Raw genomic sequence first — 12,448 nt, forward strand, 5'->3', positions numbered from 1 at the left:
TTGATTAGGCCAAGTAAAAAAAGAAAGCAGTTTCTCGTCCGGGTTTTTTGAGCAAGGCTATGAGGGAGGTCCTTACTATTTGATATCTTCCTATTTTTTCGAGGATTGTCAAAATGTAAGTAATATGTGTTTCTCGTCCGGTAATTCTGAGAAAGGTAACGAGAGAGGGGTTTACTATTTTCTATATCCAATTTATGAAATGAACTATCACTCTGGTAGCTGTGTTATGAGAGACCAGGTCCCAAGTGTATGTCTTGCCTGCACTCTGTGCATTTTCAAACAAATAGATATATTATGTACCATACTTGAAACGAAACTTCATGCATGCAGAAATACATTTGCTTTTTCGTTCCACTACAGATGTCAAGGGAAAATGACCATCTTAATACTGGCATTTCTGATACCAGTGTACTTGCAATTCTGATGTATTGTGCTATTAATTGAAACAGGTATAAAACATGTCTTTCAACAAATGTACTACTGAAATTAATTCCATGATATTCAAAACACTGCTTTATTAATCATTTGTGTTTGTGACTTTTTGAGTCCACACAGCTGGTATGTATAGTTCTTCACAGTACAATTGTAGCACATTCAACTGGAAACTGGCTTGTACAATTGCAGATGGATGTCAAAATGATACTGATATGGCATTATAGCATTAAACATTTAAAGATGTTTCTTCATGTTCTAAAAAGACATTTGATAATCACTCATCATTTGGATGATGAATGATTGTATACCAAAACTACATAAATGTAGTAAAACATGTACCTGTGCAGGTAAGTCACATTCTCCCTTCATTTCTTCCATGGCCATCATTACAGTGCTACCAAGAAGCAGCAGTGATATAAACAGCAAAACACAACGTGTAATGACAATTTCAGTTCACGCTCGTCAAAACTGCTTATTACTTTTCAAAGTTTTGGCTATCAACATTCGTTTGTAGGTGTATTTTGTTTGTTTGTTTGTTTTGTGTGTTTTTCCCTCGTGAAAGACGTAATGATTTCTTCGTATCGAACGTAAACTGCATGTTTACCGTAAATAAGCCGTTCAGCTCAGCTCAGCTACGGCGCATTCGATTCATCGAACTTGCAGTTACCTAGTTATAGGCAGGAGCACATCAGTGGCGCATTCCTTTAAACTTGAAAGTGAAGCCACGTGTTTGCACATCGGCGCTTCCACACACAGCGCGGCATTTTGCGATCATCGTTATAGCAGACTTTCCGATTCCAGTCAGGGGAAAAGGAATTGGAATACTTCGGAAAAGACTGATGTTTAAAATCCAATAAAATGAAAAAAGCCTGAAAACAACGCGTGATTATGTTTTCACAGTAAACAATAATTGGAAACACGGAACAGAGTACCGGTATCGCATCCGCTCACAAAGAAGCTCTCTTGAGAAGATGAAAGCATTCCACGTCCCCTGCTAGATAGTGGAAGCTTCCATAATCATCCCAGCAAGTTTTTGGAGGTACATACTTGCACTTGTACACATTCATTGCGAGAAAGCAATCAATCAACGCTGAACATTGCGTAGTTTGGCATCTCTATCGTGCTGGTGACCAGCTCGATGCTTCGGCATGTGTCATAACGTTATGTTTAGAGCCTGTAGGCCTCATATGTCGACGAGTTTAATTCAAAATAGCAAAAAGAGGGAGATTGAAAAAATACGAATTCTGGTGGAAAAATACGAATTTTGGAGCTGCTGAGTACTAATTTGTGCTTCCAAAGGTTGGCAGCTCTGGGCCCCGTTTTATGAAGAGTTAGAATTGATTATGAAGTCGATTTCAACTGTAAGTCTATGGCAGACTGTGTAGTAAAGAAAATTAAAATTGATTTTATCTTTTGATAAAACGGGGCCCTGGTATTAAAGCCGTTCGCTGTGCACACGTGCGCTTGAGATCGGTTCTCTCCATCACTGCACTCCACGATTTTTTTTTCCAGCTCCAGAACGCGCGCATGCTATGCTGGCTGGCTGGTCTCCTCTATGACTAGTATGTGGTTACATTGCGCAATCAATCTAGCAGCACATGAAGCGGGCAACAGCACGAGAAAAATGTACAGGAGGTGCTCAACGTCCTGTCTACACCACGACGTACCGAGTGCGCTGTACATCACAGCCCAGGCCGCGCCCGCCCGCGCCCATCCAATTACAGTTCAACTGCTTTGTGGGTCATTCCTTCTTTCCGAGCTCGCAGTGTGAAATGCATGCGTTATTACATACGCACTACAGAAGCTACAGCTGTACTACAGCTATAAAGTAGAGGACGCAAGGCGTAATTAGAAATGAGACATCACGATTGGTAGGTGAATCGTCGATTTTTTTTTTCCGCGGCCGAAAAAATAGTAAAATACCAAAAAAGTCTATGCGGCAACTGAAAATCGATGCGGGCGGGGAGCGGGCTGGGACGAGAATTATGAATTTCTTGGTATTTTCAGCGCCATTTTGAAAATAGTAAATAGTAAAAAAATCGACGCGGCGGCCAAAATCGATGCGCGCGAGGACGAGAAACTGGTTTCTTTTTTTACTTGGCCTTATAGCAAGCCGAGAGTGTGATGATATCAAAGGTCGTATGAGTGTACGATCTTTGATGGTATCCACAAAAGCGCAAAAGAAAAACAAAATTTACGTACCCCTTAGGCAATTACCTCTATGATTAGTGTCTACGGGAATTATTCAATGCAAGGGTTGAATGCAAATGTCTACTGCACCAGTATTCGACCACCAACGAGCGCCGCAACGTCCCCGGTGCAATTTTGCACCAACAGTGTAGAGCGCGATGCATTTTCAGCGGCCTTGCACATGCATTGACATTGAGCACGCATATCGTGCAGTGTGACTGCGACCGAGCAAAATGCTCCTCCAACGAAAAAAACAATCAATGTTAATTTGAAAAATCATCAAAATACGGGCCAGTTTGTGATGACGGAGAACGAACTTTCATAAATCTAGAAGGACATAGTCCCTCAAATAGGCCTAAACGTAAATTTCGGAATTCTTACGAACATTTGAGCAGCGAAGTCGGATCGTTGGGGAGTTTATGTTTTCGTATGGTAGCGGAAAATCGCAAAGTGAGAAACGGGAAATTTTCGGAATGGTCACTATACCATGGGGTCAAAACTTCAAGGTCACACAGAATTTGCAAGGGTCAACCGATTATCACCAAAATCTAATCGATTCTTTCCTGCCATTATCCAAACATCCCCATAACATTTCGTGCAAATCCGTTTACCCGTTCTCTTGTTATCTTGTACACAAACAAACAAACAAACAAACAAACAAACAAACAAACAAACAAACAAACAAACAAAAAAACAAACAAACAAACAAACAAACATACGGAACCCTTTACATAACCCCCTGCCGATTTTCATCGGCGTGGGTAACAAAGAAAGATCTCTAGTGTCTACGACTGTCTCCAAAACCTAGGGTTCAATGTGAATTAATGCGAGGCAGTTCTCCAGTTCTAGACTCACATGAGATTTTCGGTATGAGGGCCTTTTAAGAAGACTAGGGTACACTTGTTGGAGCCATGGGTTCATGACATCTATTCCAAAAACTGGAGAAGCTACTCATGATAAATGATGGTATCCATGTATGAACAGTACCTCTCTCTATTTTTTTTATGGGTCTCAAGGGCATTTTCCTGACTCGATCCTGCCTGGTTAATGGCAGAAATGTAGAATGTCCATCACCAAAATGTCTTTGCATAAAAGGTAATTAAATCATATGCTCCAGCTCCCATACCACAGCAGGGGTTGGTACAATGAGCATTTCAATTCAGTATTTTATATGCCTGTCTCCAGAATAGAATACATTGATCTGAAAGCACAGCTGTAGCAGAGATTCATAGAAATAGAGGGAATAATAATAACATTAAATATATCATGGAAGTATTGAGTTGTAAGTCAAATGTTCATATGTGACCGTGCACCACAAAACAAACAAAAAGTCTCATTCCTTGATTTTAAGTGCGGACTCCAAAAAGGTGAAATGGTTCAACCAAGTCAATCTTGAGTTTTTCATATTTTCTGAAAGAACTATCCTTCTTCTACATTATTCTTCAGTTTGGTATCATAACATGAATGGAAAAGTGTGTTTTTAGCAGATTTTTATAACCGTTTTGGGGGGAAGAGTAGAATGATCAGGTTTGTCTTAGAGGCTGCTTTTCATGTCTAGAAATCCTTTGCACTCTTCACTTTCAAGTCTAATAACTTTTGAAAGGATGATGCTACTGCTTTGAAAGTTAGCATTATTAAATCATGGGCAGAATGTGCTAATAGAACATGCTCAATTTTAGCTTAGTCTGATAATCCCTTCATTGTTGTTGGTCGGTTGGTTTACGTCCTGTGTCTTGTCCCTTTCATGGCACATGGCATCTTTGGTAAAGATTAAGTGCTTGAATAGACCGTGTACTTCAGAGCCTCTTTTCTCAGTTCACACTTTTCTAGAGTGTGTGCTTTCTTTGCAGTATTTAGGTAGGTTAGGGGAGTCCATGTATATGAATTGAGTTATACATGATACATCATTTTAAAGCTTAGAGTCTGCTCTTTCAGAATCTGTCCTTAACTGAAAATCCATGTCTGGCGACTTTTTGTTGGTGTTGTGGTGCAGGGTCGCAGAAGATGAGGGGTGCCATGTATTTGCATGCAGGTGTGCAGTGGCGGGTCCAGGGAGGACCGCACTGGGCGCATGCCCCTTCCCCCTTTATTTTTGTTTGTAAAAACAAAAGAAATAAAAAGAAAAAAGGGGGAGAGGTGCGTACGCCCAAGTATAATTTTATAAAGGCACCCCCTTTTCACAGAATTGCTGGATCCGACCCTGGGTGTGTGTTTGCGTGTCCTCGTATGTGAATGAATATGATAAGAAAATGTTATGAAATTCATGATTGAACAAGCATGTGTATAGGATTGTTAGTGCATGAAATTTGACTGAAGGATTATACCAACATGGTCGCACATTTGTTGTACATGATCATCCTACTGCTTAGTTTTTTTTTATGACAGTGGTAATCATATCCAGATTTCAAAGTGAATATAAGTGAAATACAAATATTATTCCCATTTACAAATTTTTAGACAATATGTCTTTCCCTATAGGCCTATACACAATTACAAATTTAAATGCATTATAATTAACCAGTGGAACAAAATTGAATAATGGAATATTTGAAATAAATGCTTATTGGAAATTGGGATAGCACTTCAAGATGAATTATACTAGGAAAAAAAAGAGATGGAATTAGGAGAGAAAATGAAAATACTAATGGGTGTGAATAATCATGAAAACTCCTTATGTAGAATTTGCATACGCTCATAAAAAAGATTTCAAAAATATTATCTTACTGTGAAAACACAATGCTTGAATAAAAAAATCAACTGTGTAACACTTTGCCCCCCATAGAACTTATCCTCAACATTAAGGATTACCATCTAAACATAACTTCGTTGTTTCTAAATATGGGGACTACACTGTCATTGACAGACATCTCATGGAGAAAGAATGTAAAAATACTCTATCCAGTATACATTGAACAGCTTCATTAACTGGTGCAAGACTCCAGGCGTTTTCACATCAGCCCGATAAAAATCCATGCTCGAGATATTTTTCACAATCGCAAATTAGCGCGCTATTTCATTTCCTAGTCACATCAGCCCGAACATTATCACACAGCACCACGCTAATTTGCATTAATTATCCTGCTATTTTGGAAATTTCCCGAGTTGGACTCGAGAAATTTCTCGATCAATTAGCGCGCTAATTTGTATTCACATTATCAAATAGCGCGCTATTTCGTGATCGGGTTAATTTCCCAAGTCAGAGAATAGCGCGCTATTTCGAAACTTCGGGCTGATGTGAAAACGCCTAAAGTTTTTAGAGCTGAACACTACCAAAAAAAAAAAGAAATGATTATTGACTTCAGAAATCATAAACCCATGGAACCAAGCAGTTGCCCAATGAAGGTTAATGGTGAGATTACTGAGATAGTAGACACAATGAAAAATGAACATACGAATGAGAACCTTACAATAGGAAGGTTGGCAGGGATTGCATTATTTATAAATTAAATTAATTTCATATTGTGTGCTCTTGTTCTACAGAGCTAATATGATTATGTTTATGTTTATTCATTTTCCATCTGAGATCATTAGAAGTGTCCAATGTATCTTCGTGCATGCAGGAATACCCAAAATTACCAAAGCCTTGCATACCATCAATAATGTTCACTGCACATTCCCACTTTGTTAACACAAATGAGCTAGTTTTTTTTTTTTTTTTTACAAAGTTTTCTGGCAATGTTTTCCTTGATAGTAAACAAAGACTGTACATGAGATTGCACTTTCAGTTCACGTTTTTCTTGTATCAAACATCTGACACGGCCAAAGAATATCGTCGCTGGGGCGATAAGACCTCGTATCTACAAAATGTCAAATGTTCAGGAGAGCCAAAAAACATGGCGGCCAAAGCACTGTGGCGAATGGGATAGCCTTTCCTTTGACATTCTGTGGTGGCTTCATTTTTGGAGTAAGACGGTTGGGATTTGGACAGGACATCACTTAACCCATTATTTGACCATTAATCCGAAAAAGTCATTTTCACCAAAATTGCAGATACAAGGTCTATCACCCCAGCGACGATATGGAAATTTGTCGAATACTTTCCTTTGCACTTTAGTTGTAAACTCTGAAAGGGATAAGTGTTTGGCCATTTGTTTGGGGTGTTACATTATCTTGTTTACAAGATATGTAATACTTTGCAACTGCATTTGACTTTCCACTGACAGTATCCAATATCTTTATGGAATTCCTGGATCAGCCCCTGTTATGTGATATGTTGTCATGAGGATTGAGTGTGGCTGCTGAAGGAGACCTATATAGTTTCATCCACATTTTGTTTTTTGCTTCATAATGACGAAAAAAAAATTTTGAGATGTAGTTTCATTTATGAAGATGCTTCAATTGTTCTGAGTGTATTTTGGATAGTGTAATGTTTCATGAATATATATATAGTACAGTTCAACCCATGCCTTCCAGGAACCTGGTATGCCAGGTTTCTGTAACATTAGCTCATAGATTGGAACTAGTATACCAGGTTTCTGAATTTGATACCAGAATGTCTCCTTCATGGACTCAATGTATGTTTGTATAATAATAATAATAATAATAATAATAATAATAATAATAATAATAATAATAATAATAATAATAATAATAACAATAATAATAATAATGATAGTAATGATAATAATGATAATAATAACTAGAGAAGCACTCTGAGAGCGCAGACCTCCGCCAAGCATGCAGCTCATTTCCACCACTGATCTTGTTCTTCCATAGAGATTTCAGTGATTTCTACCCATACGTACTAACGGCATTGAGTGCTGAAAGCCGCCCGATTTTCTTAATATAGAAGCCTTTGTTACGTCATAAACCCTCAGCTGCACGGCGCGCCTCGCCCTGTAAGAAACTAGAGCACGCACTTTAGTGCGCTCATGCAAACCTCAAATAGCGCAGCCTGAACTCCCAAGTTCATTGACCCTACCTGCCAAAATATAACAAATCCTTCATAAATTCCCCCAAAATTCTTGGATCACTACCAAAATTTAATCATCTGTTACTTGTATCATTCTAAATTTTCCTGTAAGTTTCATCCAAATCCGTTAGCTACTTTTCGTGTTATTTTGCACAAGGACAAACACACAAACAACGGTAACGAAAACATAACCTCCTCCCTTGGCGGAGGTAATAATAATAATTCTAATGATAATAATAATGATAATAATAATAATGATAATAAGAATAATAATAATAATGATAATAATAACAGCAAATTCTTATAGGGCATTTCAGACTTAAAAATAATTTCAAAGGGCTTTACACACAAATTATACCATAATACAAAATATTACAACAAAAATTGCAATTTACCAAAGTAACACAGTATATCACTCTACAATAACTATATATTTCTCATACGTACATAAAGGGTCAGAGTTGCCAATACACTTGACATAATATACATTGATAAGTTCAAATTCAACAAACATAATGCTATTTTGTGTAGATAAGTTTTGAGTTTTTGTTTGCAATTGTCTATCGGCATCTGACTTCTCAGTGCGCCTGGCAGAGATATTTCATAAAGTAGGGGCTTGAAGTGGAAATATTACTCTACTAGAAAGATTAGAGTTTCTGCTGTCAATATTTTCTTTTTCTGACTCAGAATTATGTGTATTTTTGTGTGATTTACTGCATACCTTTTCTGACTTTACAAGTAGCATGCTGGTGTGGTGCAAAACTCGAATGAAGACACACATAGCAATCGACACAGAGGTCACAAGATGACCCTGACCCTGTTTGAGTGCCCGTATAGTGTCCAGTAAAAGACTTTGCAAGCCCAGCGCACACTGTATTCACAGAGCATTCTCAATCCATACCTTACATCATGTGATCAGTTTTATGCATCAGGGCCATTTTGGTGCCATTTAGCTGACAAGCAAAAAAAAAAAAAAAAAGAAAAAGAAAAGAAAAGTCTTCATTGCAACTTTCTGGTGCCAAGTTATTGCATACCAATGATTATTAGTTTTTGATCCTAATCAAATGTGGAATGAAAAAAAAAAATAAGTGAGGATGAATCACAAATTACTTGACACCAGCTGACACAAAATCAGGAGTTGGGTTTACTGCAAGGAGTGAGATAAATTGACCTAATACTTGATGCTTACATTTAAAGGACAGTAGAATTAGAATTTGAGTGATCAGATAGTTGAATAGATTATCTAGGCAGAGGGGAAATACCCCCCCCCCAAAAAAAAAAAGACTCTTAGGAAACAGCTAATAAGAAATAAAATATATGTTTGTTATATCAAAGAAATATGGCCTGCTTCAGGCTACCATCAATCTAAAAAAGTGACAGATTTATGGAAGAATTCCAAACTTCACCAAATGATTAAAAGATAAAACAATAGTGATAGAAGATTTGGAAATGGCACAGATTTACGAAGAATTTCTTTAGGCTTTGCTAACAACATATCATGAAGCAATATGAGGTTTATCAATTAGAATCACAATACACATGTATGGTTATAGACAGCAATGCATTCACTGTCATTGTAATTTAAGTTATGTCATTGGTATTGCTAATCATTATTTACATTACTTAAATTTAGGGTGCAACAACAGCACTTGCCTGCTTGCCCTTGGTCAGTGAAACTGACTAACAGGCAGGGCAAAATAATGGACATTTTCAAGTTAAAATGCATATATGCAGCCTTGCCCTGATGCCCATTTGGGCACATTGAGAGGAAATTTTTATTGCTGTTGTTGTTTTGAAATGTCCCTTGATTATAATTTGAATGGTTATTCTTTATTATTATTGTTTTTATTGTCAAATGATAATTATGTCACGGCTATCAATTATTGCCATAACGATTGTTATTATTCTTCACAGGAAAATGGGCGAATGATGTTGACCCCTCGTGGTTTGCTCCTTGATAATTCTTGCTGACTACTGCTAGTCACCTGGTCAAGAATGATTTCAAAGAGAAGTACGCCCCCTCTTGTCTTGCTCATCCTCCTTGCCGTAGCAGTCTGCAGTGATGCCAAAGCTACGGTTACAAGTAAGCATCACCGAAATTGTGTGACTGGTTCGTGGAGTTGCATGATTGTGTAGAATAACTGGTGAAATTTAGTTGACTTTTATCATCAACAGTAATTCAAATCAATCACACGCAAACCATCAGTAAGTAAATTTGATATATTTCCCCCAATCGTGGGCTTGGTATGTGACTTTCAAAAGACATTCTGATCCATAGAGCTCAAACATGTGGTCTGTGTGGTGAAAGTTATTGGTGCCAATTTGTTACTTCTTTGTAGGACATTTTATACTGTTTTGTGCAAAATACTGTAAAAATAGTCTTTTCTGAAATTGTCTTACTAATCTTTGGCAGGATTGGTGAAAAATTAAAATGTTTTTTTTTTTTCTTTCTACCACTAAACTTACGTCTTTTCAGCCTTCAGAATATAGCATTGCTACTCTGCTTCTCAAATAAAAAGTAGCCATAATCATTCTGTGGGATGGTGTCATTCAATAACTTTGCTCCTATTTCATCAGTTGGCTTTTCATATACATCTATATTTCACTCAGATTAGTCGGCCAAAGTTTCATTAAAATTGTAGTGAAGTGCTTTCCTGGGAATTAGCAACTTTGGTGCAAATACCACAAAAGTGCAACAAAGTTCAGTGTAATAAAGTTTTTATGTTTTGGTTCGTCTTTTCAGCCTTCAGAATATAGCATTGCTACTCTGCTTCTCAAATAAAAAGTAGCCATAATCATTCTGTGGGATGGTGTCATTCAATAACTTTGCTCCTATTTCATCAGTTGGCTTTTCATATACATCTATATTTCACTCAGATTAGTCGGCCAAAGTTTCATTAAAATTGTAGTGAAGTGCTTTCCTGGGAATTAGCAACTTTGGTGCGAATACCACAAAAGTGCAACAAAGTTCAGTGTAATAACGTTTTTATGTTTTGGTTCATTTTTTCATCGTAAAAAGCAAAACCATAGCCCACATTTTCCTACAATTGCCTTTGAAAAGAATCTGGGTAACTAAATTCACAAAGAGTTTTACTTCCTCATGTTGAGGAGTGGTATTAAGTATTATGTTGAACTGCATACAGTAGGGTGGCATAATGTTGGTGATCATGTGGGGGTGCTATCAATTTCTACTTTACATTGTACCCATAGCCATCAGTGTGAGTTTGGAGAGTGATGAGTCACAGTTCTCATGCATGCTGTCCATACTTTGTGTGTGTGTGTGCGTGTGTGTGTGTGTGTGTGTGGAAATTAGATCTGTTGAAAGTGAAGGGTATAGAGTGCTTATTTCACTGAGTTTCAGTAGTTATGTTCAAACGGTGATCCTTAACCTCAAGGATAGCTAATCTTGAGGATAAGTCTATGGGGCACCAAGTGTCTCACGGTTGATTTCATAGCAAAATCACATGTTGTAGTCACACCTCTATAAAATGGCAACATCTGTCCTATGTGTAGTTTGCTATGAACTTTCTGTTAGCTGATAATTTGATAAGAATTGTCATGTTCCAAACCCTAATTTCCTGTTACACAAACAAACAAGAATGATCCAAAGAAATGCCAGTGTGGAATTACGATCATTCTTAAATCAATTTTCATGTCAAAATCCAACATGATAATGTGCTGTAATGCAAGTAGAATGTTTGCCATTTTGTGTGATTCCTTCTGTAGTAAAGTGTGTCGTATCATGTACGTGCCCCATGCCATGCTAAAGTGCCATGTATATGTATTTTGTATCTAAAGAGAGAGTCTGGCCAACTTGGTTTTCAACTAATATGAGCTTGGAAGCCTGTGATTGGTCAATAGCTGGTCTTGTGACGTACATGTGGCGCCATGTTGTTACCAAACAGAGCTCATATGCAGTAATCTACACTCCACTCAGCTTTCTTTGATTGTGATGTCTGAATGAACATGCTAACCCTCTAAAGCGTAATACGCTGAGTAACGGCATGGCACCCACTGTCAGCAGTCCGCTGGACTCTTTTTGTATACGGCAATGCCACGTACACTGCAGTGCCGTATATAAAGAGGATCTGGCCGACTACTAAATTGGACGCCATGTCGGTACCGCACGTATTATGCCTTAAAGTGTTAACATATATACGCTCAGACATATAACTATGTGACCAACCCAAATAAGAGGTAGTTAACAATGAGCACTGCTTATGAGCATATTTTGGAAACGACATGGTTTCACAAAAATTACGGAACCAGTTTTGACCAATCACTGGCTTCAAAACTAATGAGCCAAAAAGCAAGTTGCAGGGCTGCCAACATTGGAAACTACAAGTTGAGAGTGAGACTCCCATAGGCCAATGCTATAATTTACGAGTCAAAATGAGTGAGATCAATAGAAATGCATGCAAATGAAATAAAGTTTTAGAGTGAGAAAGGACCAAAATTAGTGAGTCTCACGCTCAATGCGTGAGAGTTGGCAGCACTGAGGTTAGCCAGACTCTCTTGATACTGCACTAGGGCCACACTGGTAGAGCGCCCATTGGAGGGATATCCCTGGGTGCATTGAATTCTCATCATGCTTTCATAGCCATCTCACTGTCACTTACTTGCCTTTACAGCTTCCTCCCTGAATATGACTTGTCGCAGTGATGATTACAAGAATGTCATATGTAATTGGACCGTGACACCAAGCACCCACCCCCCAAGAGTGGTGTCATGTGAAGTTATTCTCCCACCAGCTGTAACTTCAAGCTGGTAAGCATGTGTTGGTTGTTATGTTAATGCATAAAAGTTTAATATTGTTCATTCTATGGTCTGGAAGTTTTAAAAGCATCATCAATAGATAACAAGAAAGACTGAAATTTGATATTCAAGGATTTTTAGCTCACCTGAGCCAAA

At 37.9% G+C, this 12,448-nt stretch overlaps 1 protein-coding gene across 1 annotated transcript in view; it reads left to right on the forward strand.

Moving 5' to 3' along the window:
- LOC139722935 (uncharacterized) overlaps positions 1-12,448 on the forward strand; it is a 66,547-nt gene that overhangs the window by 27,112 nt on the left and 26,987 nt on the right. Inside the window, exons 2-3 of the mRNA XM_071634218.1 lie at positions 9,452-9,620; positions 12,169-12,304. Of these exons, the coding sequence (XP_071490319.1) occupies positions 9,533-9,620; positions 12,169-12,304 (224 nt within the window). The 5' untranslated portion in view covers positions 9,452-9,532. The remainder of the gene's footprint in view (positions 1-9,451; positions 9,621-12,168; positions 12,305-12,448) is intronic.

This window comes from Diadema antillarum, unplaced genomic scaffold (assembly GCF_040938485.1).
Source record: "Diadema antillarum isolate AM-2024a unplaced genomic scaffold, OU_Dant_1.0 scf00000178, whole genome shotgun sequence".
NCBI lineage: Eukaryota > Metazoa > Echinodermata > Echinoidea > Diadematoida > Diadematidae > Diadema > Diadema antillarum.